Source organism: Suillus clintonianus (assembly GCF_016758775.1).
Source record: "Suillus clintonianus strain FC179 chromosome Unknown DEU56scaffold_97, whole genome shotgun sequence".
Classification (NCBI taxonomy): Eukaryota; Fungi; Basidiomycota; class Agaricomycetes; order Boletales; family Suillaceae; genus Suillus; species Suillus clintonianus.
The window spans coordinates 5271-27501 of record NW_024539321.1 but is presented as its reverse complement, the minus strand read 5'-3'; the positions used below and the strand labels follow the sequence as shown (position 1 = coordinate 27501).

At 48.8% G+C, this 22231-nt stretch overlaps 5 protein-coding genes across 5 annotated transcripts; 2 read left to right on the top strand and 3 right to left on the bottom strand.

Annotated features, from left to right (window-relative positions):
- The first annotated feature begins 125 nt into the window (after positions 1 to 125).
- DEU56DRAFT_893067 (glycoside hydrolase family 71 protein) lies at positions 126 to 2202 on the top strand. Its single transcript, XM_041356339.1, has 9 exons — positions 126 to 174; positions 230 to 606; positions 662 to 743; positions 804 to 1179; positions 1228 to 1316; positions 1365 to 1490; positions 1538 to 1590; positions 1644 to 1760; positions 1821 to 2202. The coding sequence occupies exons 2-9, from the start codon at positions 526 to 528 to the stop codon at positions 2169 to 2171; spliced, it is 1275 nt and encodes a 424-aa protein (XP_041204042.1). The 5' UTR covers positions 126 to 174; positions 230 to 525; the 3' UTR covers positions 2172 to 2202.
- Positions 2203 to 2700: 498 nt separating this feature from the next.
- On the bottom strand, positions 2701 to 3006 carry DEU56DRAFT_690586 (uncharacterized protein; the record flags this gene model as incomplete). Its single annotated transcript, XM_041347120.1, has 1 exon — positions 2701 to 3006. A coding segment is annotated over one exon (306 nt), but the record flags the coding sequence as incomplete, so codon positions are not given.
- A 7623-nt stretch (positions 3007 to 10629) lies between these two features.
- On the bottom strand, positions 10630 to 11118 carry DEU56DRAFT_759673 (uncharacterized protein; the record flags this gene model as incomplete). The annotated part of the gene is made up of 2 exons (XM_041350336.1): positions 10630 to 11017; positions 11066 to 11118. 2 exons carry the CDS (start codon positions 11116 to 11118, stop codon positions 10630 to 10632), a joined length of 441 nt encoding a protein of 146 aa, XP_041204040.1.
- Positions 11119 to 15594: 4476 nt separating this feature from the next.
- On the bottom strand, positions 15595 to 16345 carry DEU56DRAFT_916994 (heat shock protein cognate 4; the record flags this gene model as incomplete). The annotated part of the gene is made up of 2 exons (XM_041357930.1): positions 15595 to 15722; positions 15781 to 16345. 2 exons carry the CDS (start codon positions 16343 to 16345, stop codon positions 15595 to 15597), a joined length of 693 nt encoding a protein of 230 aa, XP_041204039.1.
- Positions 16346 to 18531: 2186 nt separating this feature from the next.
- DEU56DRAFT_744633 (uncharacterized protein) lies at positions 18532 to 21575 on the top strand (the record flags this gene model as incomplete). Its single annotated transcript, XM_041349087.1, has 11 exons — positions 18532 to 18834; positions 18882 to 19100; positions 19158 to 19337; positions 19387 to 19583; positions 19640 to 19850; positions 19902 to 20068; positions 20120 to 20216; positions 20282 to 20471; positions 20541 to 20719; positions 20771 to 21094; positions 21123 to 21575. The coding sequence occupies 11 exons, from the start codon at positions 18532 to 18534 to the stop codon at positions 21573 to 21575; spliced, it is 2520 nt and encodes an 839-aa protein (XP_041204038.1).
- Positions 21576 to 22231: the final 656 nt, after the last annotated feature.

Genomic DNA, 22231 nt, shown 5'->3' with positions numbered 1-22231 from the left:
GCCTCCATTACAAAGAATCAGTAGGTTCAGTACTATATGAATCTAATAGCAGTACTCACAAACAACCCGATGGGCGCCCGTGATCGGAAGTCATACACGGTTTGCTTGATTTCGTTGTCCCCATTGCCATATAGTCTCTGATCTCATCAGAGTCGTCTGACAACCGTCCTGCGTGTAATGCTTTGATTGTTTGATTGTTTGTAAACCGCTGATACAAATCCGTCGAAAGGGACACTGCTTGCGAATATTTCAAGCAATACTAGGAGCATTGACCACGGTGACGCTAGCTTAAAACTTGTCGATGTGCTGCGTCCCGCGTCATCTTTGATCGAAAGTAGGAAGTACTGTTCTTTGAAGGACATCATCTAGGGAGTCCCTGGACATCTGACGACTCATCTGCCAACCCGCTCCGAATTCAGCCACGGTTCATACTCTTCAAGTTAGTTCAAACTCAACAACCTGTCTGATTTGGCGCATAAAAGGAGACCGTGAACGTTGTTCTCTAGGGTTTAAGCCTGAGCTACTATGCAAAAGTTCTTCTTCTTTCTGACATGTGCTGCCTTGGCGCGCGTCGCAAATGCGCAAAGCGTTTTTGCCCATTTCATGGTTAGTTTTTCAGTCTCTCCTTCGAATTCGACTGCATATCAACCTCCTTCTACAGGCCCAAAACTCGTATTCATATGCCGAAAGCGATTGGACGAATGATATGACAACTGCTCAGAACATTGGCATTAATGGTTTCGGTACGTCTTTCTTATGTCTCGTTCAATCTTTCGACTACTCATGGCGTACCCAATGCTTAGCATTGAACATTGTCGCGAACGACTATGAAGTCGACAGGATCGTTGATGCATATGCAGCTGCGGAAAGTTTGGGCTTCAAGCTCTTCTATTCCTTCGATATGTCATACACTTGGCAGCAGAGTGACATGGTTAACATCGTCGCCAATCACTCGTCGAGTCCGAGTACCTTTCTCTGGAAAAACGCTATACTTGTATCGACATACTCAGGGGAGAGTTACGGAGAGGACTTCTGGGCTAGCTTCAAGAGCACACTTCAGAGCCAAGGCATTGACATCGCACTTGCACCCGCGTTCACAACTTACCGTGACACCTCGGATGCTGCTTCACTCGTGTCTACGTTTCCCTCAATTGATGGGTTCTTCAATTGGTGGTCCTGGTAGGTGAGGTCGCAAAGAGCATCTTCTCTCACCAATTATATCGCTAGGCCTGCCGATGTCGACGCAAACTTAACGACAGCCACGGATTTGGCCTACCAAGCAGCTGTCTCATCGCTCAGTGGACCATATATTATGTGTAAGTGGTAGTCCGAATCTCCGTGGCTATTGTTGACATTCAACCAAGCTGTCTCGCCTTGGCAGTTCAAGAACATCGATGGCGCTGGAGATTGGGTGGAATACAGCGATACGCTGTGGAACTACCGCTGGCAACAAGCTGTAAATGACGTGAAACCTGACATTGTAGAAATAGGTATTGTCGTTTCATTATTGTGTTGGCCGTAGCTCAACGTGCTCTAGTAACTTGGAACGACTATGGGGAGTCCCATTACATTGGTGATATCAATCCAAATGTAACCCCTCATACCGTCATCGAATATTGCGGCTCGAGTTGACATGTGACTAGGTGGACCTTGGGACACAAGCTCCACTTTACGTCGATGGTTTCGTCCACGCTGCCTGGCGAGATGTAGCTCAGTACTATATTTCATGGTTCAAGACCGGCTCTGCACCTATCATCACAGTGAGCCACTAGATAAATTGCTCTTTGATTGATAATTTTGACATTTCCTTCGTCACATAGACAGATAAGGTCGTCTTCTGGTATCGTGCGTGGCCAAAAGCCATCACTTGCAGTACCGGGTCCCTACCACGCAATGCTGCATACCCCGAGGACGCCGTTTTTGCACTCGCCATGCTCAAAGACACTGCAACTATCACACTCGCCATGGGTAGCAACACGGGAACTTTCACCGCTGGTCCGGGTATCACTATGGGTTCTGTCTCGTTCCCTCCAGAGGATTCGCAAATCCCCTATATTGCGATCAGCATAGATGGCACAACAGTTGCTGACACCCATGGCTCGATGTATGTGAACCAAAACGGATGTACGTACTACAATTTCAATCCTTTCGTTGGGAGCGTCAGCGAGTGATATGTAGTTATTCCTAATTATAAGACGTTGCAGACTACTGTTTGATTATGAGCTCTCAACTTGATTAGGTCATGCCAGGGTAAATACACACGAGACAAGCGGGAAATCTACAGCCTTGCGAATGACAAATAGTTGCAAGATCCTGTGAAACCGTTGATGAAATTACTGTGAAGTCTTGGGCGCCTTGATTAGGCGCGGACAATTTGACCATTGCACAATGCTGCCGGCGCCGCGGAAAGCCTACCATGCAGCGTGTCGGGCAGAAGGGGAACTAGCTATGGTGCAAGGTGACCGCGCAAATCACTTCATCGCGTACAGGCTTGCAACCCCTGAACTGGGACTGGAAGCAGTATAGAATAAAATACAAAGTATGATTCACTGTACACTCGGTATTACATTCAAGCTGTAACTGAAATCTTCATAATATATCAATTGCTGGGATACGATCATCGCAGTACTAAGGTCTGCAAGTGTTGATTTTAGTAAGTGCGAGGAACGGAAAGAGCTTTGAAGAGACTTACTCCTCTCGGCACTTTTGCCAGTGTCGTCCATGTGCCATCCGGCTCAAATCAAGCTCAGGACCACCTCTGGGTATCACTAATACAGTCCTAGGATTATAAAATGCATGTCGAGAAGCGGGTGGTGCCCAGAATAACAGCCGATGACTGGGCCCTACCACCCATCCACTGTCATCAATCAGTGACAAGGGGGTCGAACTGCGGTCGTCATGGGATTCTCCCTCCATTAACTCAGAAGTGTCACATAGCGCATGGATGGAGTTGGGCGAGAAGCAAATGAAGTGATTGTCTGAGAATGTTGAATGATCTGAATCGGTACACTGTTTCAATGGCTGCTTTGTCGCTGCATCCCACAGCCGAACAGTCTTATCTGCCGAACCAGTGACGATGCGAGTTCCATCCGGCGAGAACGATACCGATTCAACTGAACCAGTGTGCCCCCGCAAGGGCTCACCGACCGGCTGCCCCGTCGCTGTATCCCATAGCCGAACAGTTGTATCTGAAGAACCAGTGATGAAGTGAGTTCCATCCGGCGAGAAAAAGACTGATGTAACTGAACCAGTGTGCCCCCAATAGGGCTCACCGACTGGCTGCCCTGTCGCTGCATCCCACAGCCGAGCAGTCTTATCAATCGAACCAGTGACGATGTGAGTTCCATCCGGCGAGAACGAGACTGACTGAACACAATGAGTGTGCCCCAGCAAGGGCTCACTGACCGGCTGCCCCATCGCTGCATCCCACAGCCGAACAGTCTGATCCCAAGAACCAGTGACGATGCGAGTTCCATCCGGCGAGAACGAGACCGATTCAACTGAATCAGTGTGCCCCCGCAAGGGCTCGCCGACTTGCTGCCCCATCGCTGCATCCCACAGCCGAACAGAATTATCCCTCGAACCAGTGACAATGCGAGTTCCATCCGGCGAGAACGAGACTGATTGAACCCAATGAGAGTGCCCCCGCAAGGGCTCACCAACTGGTTGCCCCGTTGCTGCATCCCACAGCCGAATAGTCTTGTCCCTTGAACCAGTGACGATGCGAGTTCCATCTGGCGAGAATGAGACTGATTTAACTGAATCAGTATGCCCCCGCAAGGGCTCACCGACCGGCTGCCCTGTCACTGCGTTCCATAACCGAACGGTATTATCCGGCCAACCAGTGACAATGCGAGTGCCATCAGGTGAGAACGAGACTGATGTAACTGAACGAGTGTGCCCCCACAAGGGCCCACCAACTGGCTGCCCTGTCACTGCATCCCAAAGCCGAACAGTCTTATCCCTCGAACCAGTGACAATGCGAGTTCCATCCGGCGAGAATGAGACTGATTGAACCCAATCAGTGTGCCCCCGCAAGGGCTCGCCAACTGGCTGCCCCATCACTACATCCCGCATCCGAACAGTCTTATCCCTCGAACCAGTGACAATGCGAGCTCCATCCGGCGACAACGAGACTGATTGAACTGAATCAGTATGCCCCCGCAAGGGCTTACTGACTAGCTGCTGTGTCACTGCATCCCACAGCCAAACAGTCTTGTCCTTCGAACAAGTGACGATTCGAGTTCCATCCGGCGAGAATGAGACTGATTGAACCCAATCAGTGTGCCCCCACATGGGTTTACCAACTGGCTGCCCCGTTGCTGTATCCCACAGCCGAACAGTCTTGTCCTCCGAGCCAGTGACGATGTGAGTTCCATCCGGCGAGAACGAAACTGATTGAACTGAACCAGTATGCCCCCACAAGGGCTCGCCAACTTGCTGCCCCATCGCTGCATCCCACAGCCGAACAGATTTATCCCTCGAACCAGTGACGATGAGAGTTCCATCCGGCGAGAATGAGACTGATTGAACCCAATGAGTGTGCCCCCGCAAGGGCTCTCCGACTGGCTGCCCCGTCGCTGTATCCCATAGCCGAACAGTCTCATCCCTCGAACCAGTGATTATGCGAGTTCCATCCGGCGAGAACGAAACTGATTGAACCCAATCAGTGTGCCCCCGCAAGGGCTCACCGACTGGCTGCCCTGTCGTTGCATCCCACAGCCGAACAGTCTTATCACTCGAACCAGTGACAATGCGAGTTCCATCCGGCGAGAACGAGACTGAGTTGACATAACCAGTGTGCCCCCTGAGCACGGTCTGAACAGCCGGCCAGTTCATATCACGTCCAGATACTGCACGAAGAGTATTGGGAAACCTCGCAGAAAGCTTTTTTGATAGCGGAGAGTTGACAGGCGAGAATGGGAGTGCTGATACATACAGATGTGGTGTGCTGTATAAAATGATGCCGCCGAAGACTTGAATAAACCTCTGTACGTCCATTGCAGTCGACGAGATATCTTTAAATTCGGAATGGCTCTGTGGTTGTGCGTGAGCGGTGTATTTTTCACTCAATAGCATTGTACTCACCTTCAGCCACTGGGGAATGAATGGAAGGGTAGGAACTGCACTGCTGAGCGCATTTATGAGGGCGAGTAACTCGAGCCAGAAAAATAGCCGCTCGTCGTCGAAGAACGATTTCACTTCCTTCGCGAGCTCCTTGTCGAAGACTGTGGTTCGTACGTGTGAAATCCAAAATTGAGATGAATAGGATAGATGTGGGGGAATACATTTTGCAACTCGTTCCTGTAGCCCGGGATCTTCACAATTAGGAAGATACGAAGACGTTAAATCACAGATATTGAAGCGAAGACCGTGTTCCATCACTCCAAGTGACGCGAATGCAAGGTCGTGTTGTGCCTTCGACACGTCGATGAAAAACTCTCCACTGCATCGTTGGTCCGTCAGGAAATCGCGGAAGGATGCGTGAAGGGGTCGGATTGGGGAATCTGGGTTTGTGGTGCCGCTGAGGAGGGACCCCATGCATTTCACCACAAGCTCCACCTGAAATTGGTCCTCTCGTGTTGGAAAATGGCGCCTCATGGCGTTCATGGAAGCTAAAGGAAGGGGTTCAGCTGTGCCTAGTATTTGTCCCATTACTGAGCGAAATCTCGCTAGGGCTTTCGAGCGCTGTTTCTCCGAATGTTGAACATCCCTGGGCATGACATCTGTTAAGATGAGACGATATATATCGTCCAACAACATGCTTCTCTCAGCAGGATCGCGTGACACCACGGCGTCATAGCAATCATTTGGAGATAGCCCAGTATGAGACTCTTTGATGTATCCGCATGCGAGACGCGCCCACTCGAAAAGTCCATCAGCTTTCTCAGCGAGGACTACAAACTCTCTGTCCTGAAAATGTGACCTTTCCAACTCCTTGGATATATAAGCTTTGATGTCGCGCATTGCGACTGCTGCTGGAATATCATCCATCGACATATGTCGAATATGCTGAACACCGTGAAACTCCTCAGCGATGTCACTGAGAGGGCGAGAGGTCACGATGAAGCGGAAGTTGTCTGGGAGGTCTGTGATTTTTGGAACAGCAGAGTTGCGATGTTTACCAGCTAGAATATGGAGGAGGTCTTTTCGTGTCTCTGCTCCACCGCTCTCGTCCAGTGCATCGATCATGATCACGATGGGTCCTACAGTTGACCCAGATGACTTCCTCAGCGGTTCGATAAGAAGCTTTTGCCACTGATGGACAATATCCGCTGTAGTCTTGAGCGAACTCGAGTTCTGGACTGCACCTGCCAATGCCCGCCTCATTTCCTGGTCACGGTCAGCCAGGTCGCGCGCGATCGTGGAAAAGATCTTTTCATGGCGACGATCTGCCTCTCGCTGGCGGTCAAAAGAGTAACATGAACCAAGCCCTCCTACGTCATTGAACCACTTAGCAATGGTGTGGGCGATGGCCGATTTTCCCTTGCCTGCAGGACCAGATAGCCACAGCACCCGTGGAACATTGTCCCCGGTGCTGTTGACCCATTCTGTGATCTCTGAAAGGATTTCTGTGCGAGTTCCTTGAAGGCATTGTTTCCTGGTATCTAGTCCTGCGGCACCTGCATAAGTCATACCGCTGAGGTCCAGTATTTCTCCTGGAAAGATATGAATATATGTCAAGTAACAAGGACGTTTGAACCCTTACCCGTACGGTGGATGTGTATGGCTATGTCGTGAGTAACCTGGTCCCGGAAGTTTTGCATGAGCCTATCCAACACGTCACTGTACTGTTGAATCGTATCATTCGTTTCAGAGACGACATTCTTTCCGAGTCTCTTCCCTGTGATAATAGTAGAAGCTTGAGATGGTGCAAAGCGCAACAGCTTGTAAGACTCACAAAATTCCTTGGTCTCCGAATAATTTTTGATAAAATGGGCGCATTCACAGGTCTGCTGAGAGGTCTGTCCAAGGATAATGCGCATCGACGAGATTTGGCGAAGCATCTTGTCTTGCGTCATGAAGCTGTAAACTTGACATAACTTCTCCAGAAGCCTGAGTACCGCATCGTCGCGATCCACTTGAGCTAGAATAATCTGCACGAATGATTGCTGGGCAGGAGTTAAGAATGAGAGGAAGAGTAAACATACTTTAGATGCACAAGACAACACGCCCAGTGCCATCTTTGCATATGGATGTACCTGTGGAACGGAATTAGTTCGGTCCTAATCGAGAGGAGAACCCATACATCTGCAATCTTCTCGATAACAGCGTCAAATATCCTGAGGGGTTGGAGATATGTGTCCTGGAACTTGTCCGTAGTACCGAGATTTCCCTGTGCAGATTGGCCAGCAGATGCCACAGTTATCACAGGTCCCGAAAGTGGATGCATGTGCTTTGCAGCCTCTTGTGCATGCCGAAGTGCTGATTGGGGATCAGCCTGAATCTGCACGAAGATTTAGATACAGCGCAGAGACTCAAGGGCAATTGTGAGAACCTACCTCGATATTCGGGGGAACAAGGCTGGGGCTGCGGGAATCCTTCGAGCGCTTCTGTGTGATCTTAGCCGTATTCCAGGACACTTAGTACGCATGCCCGTGGACTCACAGAGGTTCTAAGCTTGTTCACACTGTCCTTAACACCATCCTTAACCGTCCCCAGAATTCGACCGAAGGTGTCATGGAGTCGGTGCTAGACGAAGGATGCGTCAATTTCAGTGATTTGGAGTAGGGTGAACCAAGTGATCCCCAAGAGTAACACACCACGCTTTCACGAGCTGTTGCTTCGCTAGATGTGTGGGTTTCTTGAGTCGAAACCCTCGATGATTTCCCTTTGCTCATCGTTGTGAATAACAGTCGACAGTTCGAAGTAAGATAAAGAATGGTTCCCACATCATCTGCCTCGAGAGCCGAGGTTATATATATATATATGCTGTAGTATTGACTGCGAGCGCGGACGTTGACGTTGAGTTCTCAAGATCCTGTGAAACCATTGATAAAATTAGTCTTTGGCGCCTTGATTAGGCGCGGACAATTTGACCCGAACATTGCACAATGTTGCCGGCGCTGCGGAAAGCCTACCATGCAGCGTGTCGGGCAGAAGGGAAACTAGCTATGGTGCAAGGTGACCGCGCAAATCACTTCATCGCGAACATATGACGCTCCAAACCCCACTTTAATAAACTGCGCGATACACAACATTGTGTGCGCGATATGACATTGAGTGCGCGATATACAACATCAAGTGCGCGATAAACTACTGAGTGCGCGATACACAAGCATCAGGAAAACGTCGGAGTGCTTTTTTTGCCTTGTTCTACTTGGTGGACTGCATAAGGAGGAAAAGGAGACTTAAGCGTGGCAAGGAGACTTAAGGAATACAAGAACATATAATCCCTCGTAATAAGCAGATACAAGGAGAAAAAAGGAGAGATTTTTTATTTAAGTCTAAGTAAGATTAAGGAGGCATGTCTCTAGTCACATGAGGTAAACTACAGCGCCGCATCACAAAAACAGCGGGCGAAACGAACACAAACTTCTTGTGTTTCGATGGCGGTTGTACTGGCGCAGGTTCGTGTTCTGGAATACCGGGTGATGACGGCGATATAGCAGTACAATCCTCCATACCTGGTGGCAATGCCGTTAAAATGGTGAGGGAGGGGGGGGGGTCATTAAAGCAAGCTCACCATCACCAAACAGCGGGCGAAGCGAATACGAACTTCTTGTGTTTCGATGGCGGTCGTACCAGCGCAGGTTCGTGTTTTGGAATACCGGGCGATGTCGGCGCCAGTACAATATGGCTGGACAATCCTCTGGATATGTTAGCGGTGTCATCGAGAGATGGACGGAGACCTCGGCCCAGGTAATGATGGATATGTTAGCGGTGTCATCGAGAGACGGATGGAGACCTCGACCCAGGTAATGATGCTGCAGGGTGTAGATATTCCTAGTCAGTGATCACACTGCGAAGGGGGAGGACAGACATCACTGAATGGAAGGTTGCTCGCTATGACCTGATGGTGATGACATAATGTCGTCTATCAGGGCATGGTGTACATAGCTCGATATGATGTTGTAAAGCTGAGGGCACTTCTAATAAATTATGTTTTACATTATAGAATGCAAACTCTTAGACTGCAGTTCTCTCATTCTATATCCATGACTTGCAAGGGACAGTCATTTTGTCACCATCGAACCACGCATTAGCTAAAAGCATAGATATTAAACAACGCGACCAGAGCATTGGTTGATATCAGCATCATGGGAAATATTTGGTGGGGATTCCAGCACACCGGTAACATCCAAGCAAATTTCTTCCTACATTGTAAAACATACACTGCTAGAATAGACTCGTCTCATACTGTATCTAAGGGTTATAAGGGTGATTCATTTTTTCGTAATTGGAACACTAGCGGATGGGAATTCCAGCGAAGTGGCGATGTTGAGCAACATGGTATTATGTTGTCTATGACTTGCAAATGACTTCTCAGCGTGCTAATGAAAAAAAGGAAGATATCTATGACGCTCCAAACCCCATCTTAATAAACTGCGCGACACACAACATTGAGTGCGCGATTATCGATACAATATAACGTGCGCGATACACAGGCAAGATATCTACGCCGCAAGACTTTCTTAAAGGTCGTTCATCAGAGACCAAATAGGGTGCGTGATACAACATCGAGTGCTGCGATACACTTACTGATACTACTGTACTAGATTGTGCCCGAGCGGATCGGAGTCGTCCATGGCCCCTTCCATCCTAGGGGAAAGAGGAAGCCTCGTTATGAGTGCCGCCAGTGCTATCGGATGGGCGGTACCACTTGAAGGCGTCACTACAGCACCGAGCCAGCGTTCTATCCGCCCTCGTCCCCCAGTGTCTCCAGACGCGATGCTACCATCCCGGTGAGCTCCATCTGATTGGCCTGAACATCGATATGGCAAAATGCGCTCCGTACAGCGACACGTATAACGTGCACAGTGCATTCAGCTGGTAGGATGATGGTGTGGTAAGGACTATGATTGCTAGCTGGTGCGCGGGCGTGTCACAAGGACACAGAAAGTGGGCGTGATTGGCAAGTAGGCTATTGATGTTATCTTATGAGCATGCAGCGCACATATACATAGTGCTGTGGCAAAATTCTCGGAGCTGTAGGTGGCTACACGCATGAGGGTGGGGAGGAGCTCTTCACAAAAGTCGTCATCATCCATTCCATCCGCTTCGTCGGATATGTAGACGTGTCGGCTGTCCACAGTCACGACAACGGGTTAACGTTTCCAGGCTCGAGCGGACTAAGCGGGAGACATTGTTGCCATTCACGTTGGCGTTGGCGAGAGTGTGCCCGAAGCGAATAATTGCATTGTCATTTGAGGGGCTCTCGACTGAGACATGGAGGGGTGTTGGCGGCTCGCATCAATGTTCAAGGTCAAGGAACGTCTGGATGTAGTACACCGTCGGATTATTGCATGTGAAGCCCCACCTATGGTACATGCAGGAACTTGCATGAAGCAACAGTGATGCGAGGAGGACCGGAAACAGCTGTGGTGGAATGGAATGGGTCGGTTTGGAGCGTCATAGCCGAGCACGGTCTCTAGCGTTTAACGAGTCTGTTTGTCCAATTGAAATATATCAGAGATTACCATCCTCGTCGGCATTAGCGTCACTGAGACTTGAGTCCTCCGTGTGATCGTCCTCCTCGCTCTCCTCCTCGCTCTCCTCCTCGCTCTCCTCCTCGCTCTCCTCCTCGCTCTCCTCGTTCTCCTCCTCGTTCTCCTCGCTCTCCTCCTCGCTCTCCCCCTCGTTCTCCTCCTCGTTCTCCTCCTCGTTCTCCTCCTCGTTCTCCTCCTCGTTCTCCTCCTCGTTCTCCCCCTCACTCTCACTCTCATCCTCCTCACTCTCACCATCATCATCCGCGCCTTCCTCGCCAGGTTCGTCATCGCTTGGACCGTCCACTTGCCAAGGTCCATGTCCGATGCCAGAACCAGTAAACCGAACGAACATATCACGGTCCGCAAATCTGCATGCCGAATGAGATTATGAATCAAAAATTGAGACGACAACGTACATGTTGACATAGTATGCGGTCCAGGTGTCGTCCTCCCTCCATGTGCATCGCATCGAGTTTTGCTGCGGTACAGACCGGGGCATGTGTCCATCTACAAAAGCCGGGATCAGGTGTACCCCGCGAACCACTAATGCAGGGTCCACGAAGCCAAAAGCAGAGTTGTCTGTCTCAGGTGTGAAAGCGACTTTTGGAAGACGAGCTGCCTTGATCCCTGACCGGTACCGCCGCACTGGATCGAACCATCTGACAAACAATATTTCCATATGAGTCTTCTGCGGGTTTGCTCCACTCGGTCGTAAATCGAGTACATTGACATGGAATATGCGCAGTACTCGAGCATACCAATATGGATGAGTGGAACGGGTTTCAGAATCACCCGACAACACCATAATATCAGCGTGGTTGCGAGGGTTGATCAAATCCTGCTGGCATTGCAGATCATATGAAGTGTAATTGACCCGTAGCGTATTGACGGCGAACAGAACATTGTCGCATACGACAACATCATTTCGGTCATCGCCCGAGAATTTGATGACGCCATCTTGCGCCTGAGGCTGCAAGCAACGTAATATGTGGTCTTTAAGCTTCGGAATGAATTTCTTGTGAGAGTGGTTGAGTAGCTAATGCACGCAGACTCATGAGAATACGCACCTCAAATGCTGGATCGTTTTTGTTGTCCTGCAGTAGTTCGTGTATACGCACGGGAGAATTGCGATGGTGAGATAGTTGGTGATGAAGGCGGGGATCCGGGGGTGGAAGAGTTTCAGCACAGACTGCGCGAAGGGACGACACTTTCTCCGACTCTTGCATCTTCTGAAGTCGTCGTCGTCGTCGTTCATGTTTTGAAAGCTGCTTGGCAGTATTCTTTTTGTTGGTGAACGGGTAAAGCGCCTTGATGGCCCAATGAGCAAGTTCACCCTACAATTCATATTTAATTTAGAAGCTCGAGCTAATAACTAACCAGCACCTACTATCTGCGTCGTGAAAGAATCGGTCGTTCCGAAAAACTTGATAGACTCGACATAATCTCCAAGAGCGTGGAACTTGTAGGTTTTCATATTGAATGATTTCTTCTTTGGAGAGGATGGGGGTGCGTCAGTAGTCCGGCTTTCTTTAAGCGCTTCGCGTCGATGCCGTGCAGCCTTTTCCTTCGGAAGTTCACTAGTAGCATAGTTATCGCAGACCTTACGGCGGAACTTCCGCAGCTGCTCGGTGAGAGAAGTACATGCTCGTGACATAGACTCCAGGGTCAGTTCAGTATGTAGCCGCAATTTCGCATAAGCGTGCCATTCGGCGAACCTGAATAATAGGGTCTGCACTATCCTATCGTGAGGGGTTGGCAGGAGTCCCTCGAAAACGGGCATAGCACACTGCAACAACGTCAGTAACAATCTCTGGAAAGAAATGATAATGACCTGTAGAATATCTTCAAAGTCTCTTGCAGCCAACCTCTTCATGCTCGATGTATCATCAGAGAATCTGCGGATAACGCCTTGGCCAAAAGTGGGTACACTGTCTGAACCTGGAGGTACGGTAGGCTTTTCTGCGAGTTTTGGATAACAGGGTCTTACCTTTTGTTGAGTGCGATTACAACTTCAGCGCCGTTGGGGAGCGCATATAGGAGACGGATCAAATGACTAAAAAGACTCTTCCAGGTCCCTAACTCACACTCGTGCATGAGATCAACGACCAGCATGCGAAACGGGTTGAGTCCGAAGCTGCCGAGCTTTTTTACAAAGACATTCTGCATGCCATATCTCAGCCAAAGTAAATACGACGAGCGAAATACTCACGATAGTCGGAACCCATGATTCACTGGAGAGGGCTTTCTCCACCCCAATGCCATCAACCGCATACCCAGACTTGTATACACCATCCCGAGCGGCCTGTATCTTCTGCAAGCAGTAGACCCTTAAATTTTCGATTCGCGCGCGCATGTCTTTCGCAAATCCAACACGATCGGCCTTCGATTTTGTCACCAGGCAGCGCGGACAAAGACAAGACCCCATGTCTTTGATGGTCGCAATGAGAACCCTGATATTCACATTTCAGCGCCATGCAACACGCGTCTTCGAGCTCACCTACTTTTCAGGATAGTCGGCGGAATACGTGAAAATTCGAGGAAACACGCGGCGAAGTATGCCATCAGGGCATCTCATCACAATACCATGGCAGTATGCATGGAGAAACTCGTCATCCAAAAGGATATCCCAACATCCCTGGAAGAGCTCCCTCCGGCAGTGTGTGTATAGAGCGGCAATCCCGCTTTTCGTGAAGACCCCGAGATTTCGGAAAGTGTCTTTGATTCGACCTGGAAGCTACACCTAGATGTGAAATCGATTTGAGCAATGCGCGCAAAGGACACTTACAGATGGCAAGAATCCGATTAAATGACATGCCCCAGAGCCGGGTTTTGCGCGAGCATACTTCGACAGATTACCAAAAAATAAGTATAGCGGCCATGCTGATGCATTTCCGAAGTTGGTAAGTTGGGTTGCATCCGAGGAAAACATCAAGCCAGCTATTACTCGCTCAAGAGTACAATCAGGCTCCTTGGGCTGCTTCTGTAGGTCGTCGTGGGCTTGTATCCAGGCATCTGACGTATAAAGTTCATCGTAAACACGATACGTGCGCCCGTCATTCGGGTTGGTCCAAATACGACGAAACGGCCATAGATGAAATGCTTTCGCTTGAGCATCTGAAAATGCTTCGCGAATGGCGCTGACCAGCGGCCGATAGTGAAACCCTGGGACGTTAAACGGATGGCCACCAGAAGCATCAACCTTCCGTCCTGGGACTGTTATCGTGACATCCGTCTCCACCCAACCTTCCGGGAATGTCACAGCTGGAGAGGGTGCATCACCGTTCTGCGGATTTTGGTCTGTAATGTCGAGGAGGCTCAGGTACTTCCTCGCACTGAAGCCTTGCAGGTCGATGGTGTTGAAATCCTCTGCAAGCAACACGTCGCGGACCAAACGTGAAACCTCTGCCTCGGACTTTCTAGTACTTCCACTGGACATCCAGTTGAGCAGCCGATAAACGGTCATATTTGGAAAGGGATGTGGAGGCGGAGGAACTGAGGTAGGAGGCTGTAATGTTGGGCACTTTTTGGCCAGTAAACACGAGGGTATGAAGACGTCGGGTTCATAAGATGGGCGTTGAGGGTAATCACGAGATAGACCGAATGCGCCAATGACATTACGAAGGGATTCAGTGACCAGAAGGATCACCCTTCGGATAATGTTGCTAGCTGGTGGCGCATCATGTGTTGCCGAGTGGGCATCTTGCATCGCATCCTGAGTAGAGGTTTCGATATGGTGGACAACATGTTCCACGGGCTCCGCGACTCGATATCGTTTCGGTAGTCTGGTGCGTCTTCGAGGTTTAGATCGAGCTATTTCATGCATTAGCGCATATAAATGTGCAAGGATGAATTCCTCACCAATACAATCCAGGTTCACGTTCATGGCACTGGGAAGAGCGTGTGATTCACCCGAAATTGAGTTATCTGACATGAAAGCGGTCGGTGCAAGAAACCAATAAAATCACCAGGCTTACCAACGACCGTCATCGATACATCAAGATCCTGGCTTCCTGCTGGTGCGTTGGTGGCATCTGTGGCACCAGTATCTGGGTCAACATCCATAGGCGACTCCAATGCAGAATCTACGGGAGTGGTCTCTTCAATAGTTGGATCTTCAGAAAGCAACGCCTGCTCCTGTGTCTCAGTATCATTTGCAGAACTCTCTTCCGGAGTGGCGAAACGCTAAAGAATTGTTCTGTGAGTGCCGAGTCTGGAGTCCCGAGTGGCATAGAACTTACTGGAGGGCCAGATAGCTTGTCTTTGAATATCTTCGCAGCTATTGCATTACGGGCACGATCTTTCCGTTTCTGAGAGGCGGCGGCCATCATTTTCTTATATTCTGCGCAAGTTTTGCGGTGCAAAGTCAGAGCGCGCTGATCTTGCAATGTCCGTAGGCACCCTTGGGCGCCACAAGAGAGTACCATCAATGCAAAGTAGAAAATTAAGACGACCGTTGCGGTGACAGAACCTCGGATTTGGACCATGGGTTCAGTGAAGATTCACCATGTAATTAACTGGCTGGCAGTGGCCCGCAGTGTAGTTAATGTTATGCCATAGCGCTTGGCACGTGACCTTGATAAAGCATCGTTCGACGGATCGAACACAAAGGAAATTCATTCTAGGAAATGCGATAATGTAACATACAAATGTAAGGAGATAATTGGATCGCGGCACACATACTGTCTGATGTGATGAAATATAACGAAAAATGCGCAACAAGCCCACTGTACTGCACAAAAGGCGACCACTTTAGTCGACCTCCTTGACAGAAGGGCTGTCCCCGTTGGCGCCAGGGAAACCCCCTGGTGAACCGCCAGGAGCACCACCTGCAGCACCGTAGAGCATCTGCATGATGGTGTCGACAAATGACAATACTCTCCAACTCCATCAGTTTCGAATCGTACTCCTCGATGCTTCCCATGATGCATCTAGCCACGAGATGATCTCATTGGCAGAGTTCTCGAGCTTCGACTTGTTGGCAAGCTGCTTCGGTGATAAGGTTATGGAGGTCGTAAGCGCGTGGTTCTTGGCCGTTCTTGGCCTGAATGCGAGCAGCAGCAGCTTCACCCTGCGCTATAAGATAGGCAAGTCAGTTTATGTATGCGAAGATCATAGCAAAGCAAAAACATACCCTTGTACTTCTCAGCCTCGTTAAGCATGCGCTCGATCATCTCTGTTGACAAGCGGCCCTTGTCATTAATGATCGTGATGCGGTTTGACTTCCTGAAGGTCTTGGATGATGCGGAGATGTTCAGGATACCGTTGGCGCTGATGACGAAGGTAACCTTGATCTGAGGAACACCACGAGGTGCGGGAGGAATACTAGACAGCTCGAAATTGCCAAGCAGGTTGTTGTCTTTCGTGCATCCGCGCTCATCCTCGTACACCTGGATCAAGGTACCAGGCTGGTTGTCCAGGTGCGTCGAGAAAGTCTCCGATTTCTTGGTGGGAACGGTGGTGTTGCACTTGCCGCAAAGGATCGCAGCACCATGAGCAGCAGCCTCCTCGAGGGTGGTGCTCTTGTTGGGCTCCTTGCCGTTAGCGAAGTTAGAAATGAGCTTGGGGATACGGGGCATATGAGTGGAACCACCAATGAGGACAACTTCGTGGATGCTCACCTTGTTGATCTTGGAGGCCTGGAACCCATTAGAGCGGGACGTACGGTTGGGTAGCGTATGCAGCCTAGGTGGGGTCATAAGTTGAGACGTACAGACAGACCCGACAAGCCAACCCGTGGCGAACTCGAACAGCGTGGGCGCTCTCCCACAAAAACAGGAAGTCACTTGGACAAACCGTCATCGAAAACAGGGTGTCACTTGGACAAACTGTCAATGAAGACGGGGGGTCGTCCAAGAAGACGTGAGAAGTCACTTGGACAAACCATCATCGACAACCGTGTGTCACTCGGACAAACGGTCAACGAAGACGGCGTCCAAGAAGACATGAGGGGGTGTGGAGGGATTGCATAGAGCAGGAGGGGATGTTGTGCAAACGCATACACGACGTGAAGCTTTAAGGGTTTGAGATTGAATAGAATACTTAAAAAAGGACCGCTGACAGACACGATTGAATTGACTTGCTCACGTATGAATACAGATTGAATTGATTGCGTGCTTGGTGATCTCACAACATTGTAAGTAGTTGCGCGGCATTTCAAACCTGCTTGTGTCTCTGCGTGGTTCGTGATGTAAAAATATGTACCGGGTCTAATAACCGAAGGCGGACAGGCGCAAAACACCATCGATTGCAAATCAACGTTACAGTGTGTTGCAAATGACTTTAGAATCGCGTTTTCAAAATTGTGTTTGTTCCTTTGTTTTGACGTGTGACTTGTGTCACGCTTGGTCAATCATTCCGGTTTTCACGCCACTGCCAGCCAGGCTAGATTATCTGATGATCAACTAGAGTTTGCACATTTTGAAACATCTGTAGCTCTACAACACATCCACATAAAAATATAATTTCTTGACGGATAAATAGTCTGATATTGAAAGTACAAGACCCGCTGGTTTTTTCTTTCAAAATTGACGTGTTGAGTCCAGCGGAGAGTTACCGCGCAGAAAAGTGTGATTTTCCCTAACTTGAAGTATGTAGATTCAGACTAGAGCCGATGCGCGAACTTTTGTGATGCGCGAACGGATTAAAATATTTAGTATTTAGCATCTCTGATCACTCCTGAATTCAATTCAGAATGCGCCAGAATATGAACAATGGAAGACTGTTGGAATTTTCTTAGAAAACTAGCTCAATGTCTTGTGAAATCACGCGAGTATGGCCAGAGTTACACGAACTCGTTGCGGACAAGGCCATATATTATAATTATTTAGTATTGACAGTATTGACAGAGGGAGTGCCTTTAAGTTCAGATTGAAGATACGAGTGTCAGAGTGCAATTGATACACCCTGAGGTGGAGGAGACAATATTTTCGAGTCGTTGATGTGACAGAAAGTCCCGCATTTGGCTATTACGAACAATTTTACAAACACCGAGCTCGCAAAAAAATTCTCGTGCATTCTAAAGTCATTTGCAACACACTGTAATCAATTGAGATTGTAAAATATAGCACTGCCACAGCTAATCGATCGTGTTCTTGGCTTCTAACTCCAGTACCTCCACGATCATGATCACGATCACTGCATTCCAGCGCTCTCGCAAGCCGACAGGGTATTGAACAATAGGTCGTCGATGTACTGTGTGGTGACTATGTATTACTAGTAAGTCATTAGTATTATTATGTCAATGTGACACACATATGACTTATTATGACGCAGAACGCAGCAGACACGTTCCTCATTGACGCATTGCAATCGCGTGTGAGCTCTATCCAACAACATTTTTCGCATTGTTCGTTCTCACTACCATCCCGAACTCCTGCCAGCATCACATAGAGCACTATTGCACTGGCAGCATGTCTGCGCATTTCCAATATGTACCGGATGACAGAGTCTGTGATACCTGCGGAGGCACTTTCAAGCCCAAAGGCTTCAACCATCACCAAAGAGCCTGTGAGCGGCGAGCAAGAGAGTCAGAAGAAGACGCAGAGCTATTGGCTTCGATCGCACCTGTACAAGGCGAGCGGATCAATACTAACATGATTCTGCTAATATAACTCTACTTTTACAGTTGCTGTGCCGGCCCCGGCCGTACACGATGGTGAGTTTTCTACCTCGACTTCGACATTTTAAACTAATCTAAGGCTATGGCCTGCAATAGGACAAGTCTGGAACCAGGACCATGGCTATGAGCATGACAACGACTACGGTCATGATAACACCGACATTGACATGCTATCGGGTGAGTTGCATCAGTCGGTCAGTATACGGCATGCTGAGATCTTGTTTAGATCGCTCGGAGGCTGAGAATGTCCCTCAACATGCCAGTATGGATGATATACGCACCGAGTTTCACCCGCACGCGAGGATCGCAACGCGCATTGATACATATTCTGACTTCACACGACAGCATAACTATGAGCCGCCCCACCCAGATCGCCAGCCCTGGCTCCCATTCAGATGCCAACTTGACTTTGAGGTTGCGGAGTTGGCGCACGAGACCGCACTCACTCATGAGCAAACAACGCGCCTCATCCAGTTGGTTCAGCGTGGTAGGACCGAAGATTTCACTCTCAAAAATTACGCCGATGTTCGGAATACATGGGAAGCAGCATCCTATCGCTTGACGCCGGTAAGTCGTATCGATGTTTGTTGTTGTAAGTCATCTGATTTGTTCAGTTTGAAAAGGATACCATTACAGTACCACTTGATGGCAACGACATGGAATACACAGTCTATTTTCGCTCCCTTTGGGATTGGGGAGTAGATCTTTTGCGACACCCTGACATTGGCCCTCACTGTGTTTTCGATGCCCAGCGGCTATCGAAATTTGATGGAGACTCGTTTATTAGGTTCATCGATGAACCATGGACCGCAGATGCATTCTGGGAATGCCAGGTACGTATTTCTGTGTTATACTACGACATCTCATTGATATGTAGGAAAATTATGTAGTCTCGGATCCCTCCAGAAGCAAAACCGCTGGCGTTCATCCTGTATGCCGACAAGTCGAAGCTATCGTCGTTTGGGCGCGAGAAGGGATATCCCGTAATTGCTCGGCTAGCGAACCTTCCTGTCGCCATCAGAAATGGAGATGGGGTGGGTGGGGGACGAGTGGTTGGATGGCTCCCGCTGGTATGTTTCAAAGCCGTTCATCGCAGATTTGCTAACCGTCACCCCATAGGTCAAAGATGATCCAAAATATAAAGGTACCCAGAAATTTGCTAACTTTAAAGTTGCTGTATGGCACGCTGCCGTCAAGAAAGTGCTCGCATCAATCATACCGCCTTTGAAGCATGGCCGATGGGCGAATTGCTGGGACGATGTTGCGAGACTCTTTTATACATTGGTGTTGATACTATCCGCAGACTACGAGGAGCAGTCAGGTTTCATTTTTTAAGTTTATTGATATGCTATCTAACTTTTTGGTCGTCCAGGAGTGTAATGTCGCTCACTCGAGGTGTGATGAGCAACTTTCCGTGCCCAATCTGTCTGATCCCCAAGGACAAATTGTCTTCTGTCATGCCCCACGACTACACTCTTCGCACGTGCCGGGCAACAAATGACCTTTTGATTAAGGCAAGGGCAGAGCGCCGCAAAGGACAGCGGGAGGCAATACTCAAAGGACAGTCAATTCGCGATGTTAATGTATGATAGTGTTTGATTTAATTTGATCTATTGTAACCATCTCGCTTTTAGAACACATTTCACGAGATGGATCCCAAGACTACTGATGTGCACCGCGCGCTATCTTACAACCACCTTCACATTGTCCACCGAGGTCTCTTTGGGGACCACATGTGGCCAGAGCTACAAATACTAGTCGGTTTTTTGGGACGCGACTCCAGCGCAAAAGTTGACAAGAAGTAAACTTGTCAAGTTTCGCAACATAATTTGTTCTCATTTCTCACTCGTAGTTTTGATGCGCTGCCACGTTGGCGCAATATGAATCATTTCGACGCTGTCATGGCTATAACATTTACTGATGGCAGCAAGTACGAAGATATTTTCAAGGTAAATGATATTTTTATCTAAGTGCGAGGGACTTCTACTTACAAGGCTACGTACTGCCGAGCCAGCTGATAGTGTTTGCGGCTCATGATATTCTTCCGAACACCGATGAATGTAAAACCGCTTACCTTCTCCTTCGATGCGTCCGTGCATACCTTGAGGTGGACTTGTATGCAGCATTGGAGGTACATACCACAGAAACGATTGCTGGAGGACGAGAAGCCCTTCAAAAATTTTCGGAACTAATGAATGTGAGTTGTATTAGACCTCTTGATGGCGCTTTCACTCTCAAATTGATTTCTTAGAAATATATCCGCAAGTCTGAAGCTTTACGGCCAGACAAAAACTGGTCATTCCCGAAGATGCATCTAGCTGCCCACTTATTCGACGATATCAAGGCTAAGGGAGCAACTCGCAACTACAACACGAAGCCAAACGAGAAGTGTCATGGTCCACTAAAGGAGTCGTATCAACAACGAACCAATTTCAAAGATGTCGCACCGCAGGTTTGTCGTCCTATTTTCAATATCATTGGTTCTAGTTTAAATTTAATACAGATTTTACGCGCAGACCATTGGTCTCTCGTTTCTGAGTTCATCCGTGGTCAAGTGGATGAACTGGCTGCACACGATGCTCGGATGGCTGAAGACGAGACTGATAAGACTGGCCCGGATACTAACATCACCTCCGATTTCCATATCAGATTTGGATCGAGGCAGCCGAAACAGTCTCTTGAGGCAATCGAGGAACGACATATTGACAACCCTTCCTTCAGGCGGTTTCGCACCAAGCTTAATGTATTTTTAAATGCTTTGCCCGCTGTCTTACAGCAGGTGAACATGTTACCTTCTGACGAAGTAAGTCTAACAATTGATTATCGGGTGCTTGCACATGACTAATACTGAGCAGATAACAGAGTTTCGATTCCTCAAGGTTAACTACGAGTCACTAGTTGACTTCCGCCAGACCACGGACTATCTCCGTTGCAGCCCGAGATTCCACAATGTTCCCCGATATGACTGCGTCATCGTCAACACCGCAACCGGTGTTTTTTTTGCACGGCTCCTATTCCTCTTTACATGTAACGTTAATGTCGCATCCTATCCCATCGCCCTTGTATGTCCATACGACACACCAATTGGGAGGCGTCTCCAGAAGGACAAACACCTGAAGTTTTGGCTCGTTAGATCGCAACCAAGAGAAACTGCTAGTGAGTTCATACTAGCAGAATCAATCATCAGAGGAGTCGCTCTTGCTCCTGATCCCACTATAGCTGGAGATTTTCTCATTATGGACACAGTAGACAGCGACATATTTCTGCGCATGAAGAAAATGCGCCTTGCAGCCAGGCACTTAGACTAGTACTAACTATCATCGCGGCTTCATGACCAATGTTCCTTTGTTATTTTGTTTTTCATAGTAGGGACATGTACTAATACTTATCACTAGCTGCATCATGCAATGTCCGTTTTCTTTTCCTCCCTCTCTGGACCCTCCGAGTCTGGATTCTGCTATTACAACCTTTGTTCCTCCCTAACATTGACCACAGTGATGACCACGACAGCAACAACGAAGACGACGACGAAAACAGTTCCGTACCTGGACCGGTGACGATGACAGTGCTCGTCTCGACATCTGTCCCGCAGTACATAGGTTCTGTACAAATTTCCAGAATCAGAGCACGCGACCAGAGCGTCTCGCCAATATCCCCAGGCTGTCGCGCAGCCCATTATCAAACTCCTCCAAAGCTCAGGGTGTCGTCTGAGACTCTGAGTGGCGACTTCTCGACACTATTGCGACGTCCCATCCCATCAACCACATGCACCCCTCTTAATATCTCTGCTCCGAAACCCGACCCTTCATCTGGTATCACTTTCCACCTGTCTTGCAATATGCTCACCTGTGAGTGCCCATGCACGCGGACTAATTCCTCAGTCGCCGCTGCCCAGGATCTGTGCGTGCTATCCAGACTTGGCTGGTTTCTCCGCTGCCCCAATGTCATGGACCCTCAAAGTACA

Coding starts and splice junctions, on each gene's coding strand:
- DEU56DRAFT_893067 (XM_041356339.1), top strand. CDS start 526: ATGCAAAAGTTCTTCTTCTTTCTGACATGTGCTGCCTTGGCGCGCGTC. Junction 1,491..1,537: donor ACCTGACATTGTAGAAATAG/GTATTGTCGTTT, acceptor AACGTGCTCTAG/TAACTTGGAACGACTATGGG. Junction 1,761..1,820: donor GCTCTGCACCTATCATCACA/GTGAGCCACTAG, acceptor TTCGTCACATAG/ACAGATAAGGTCGTCTTCTG.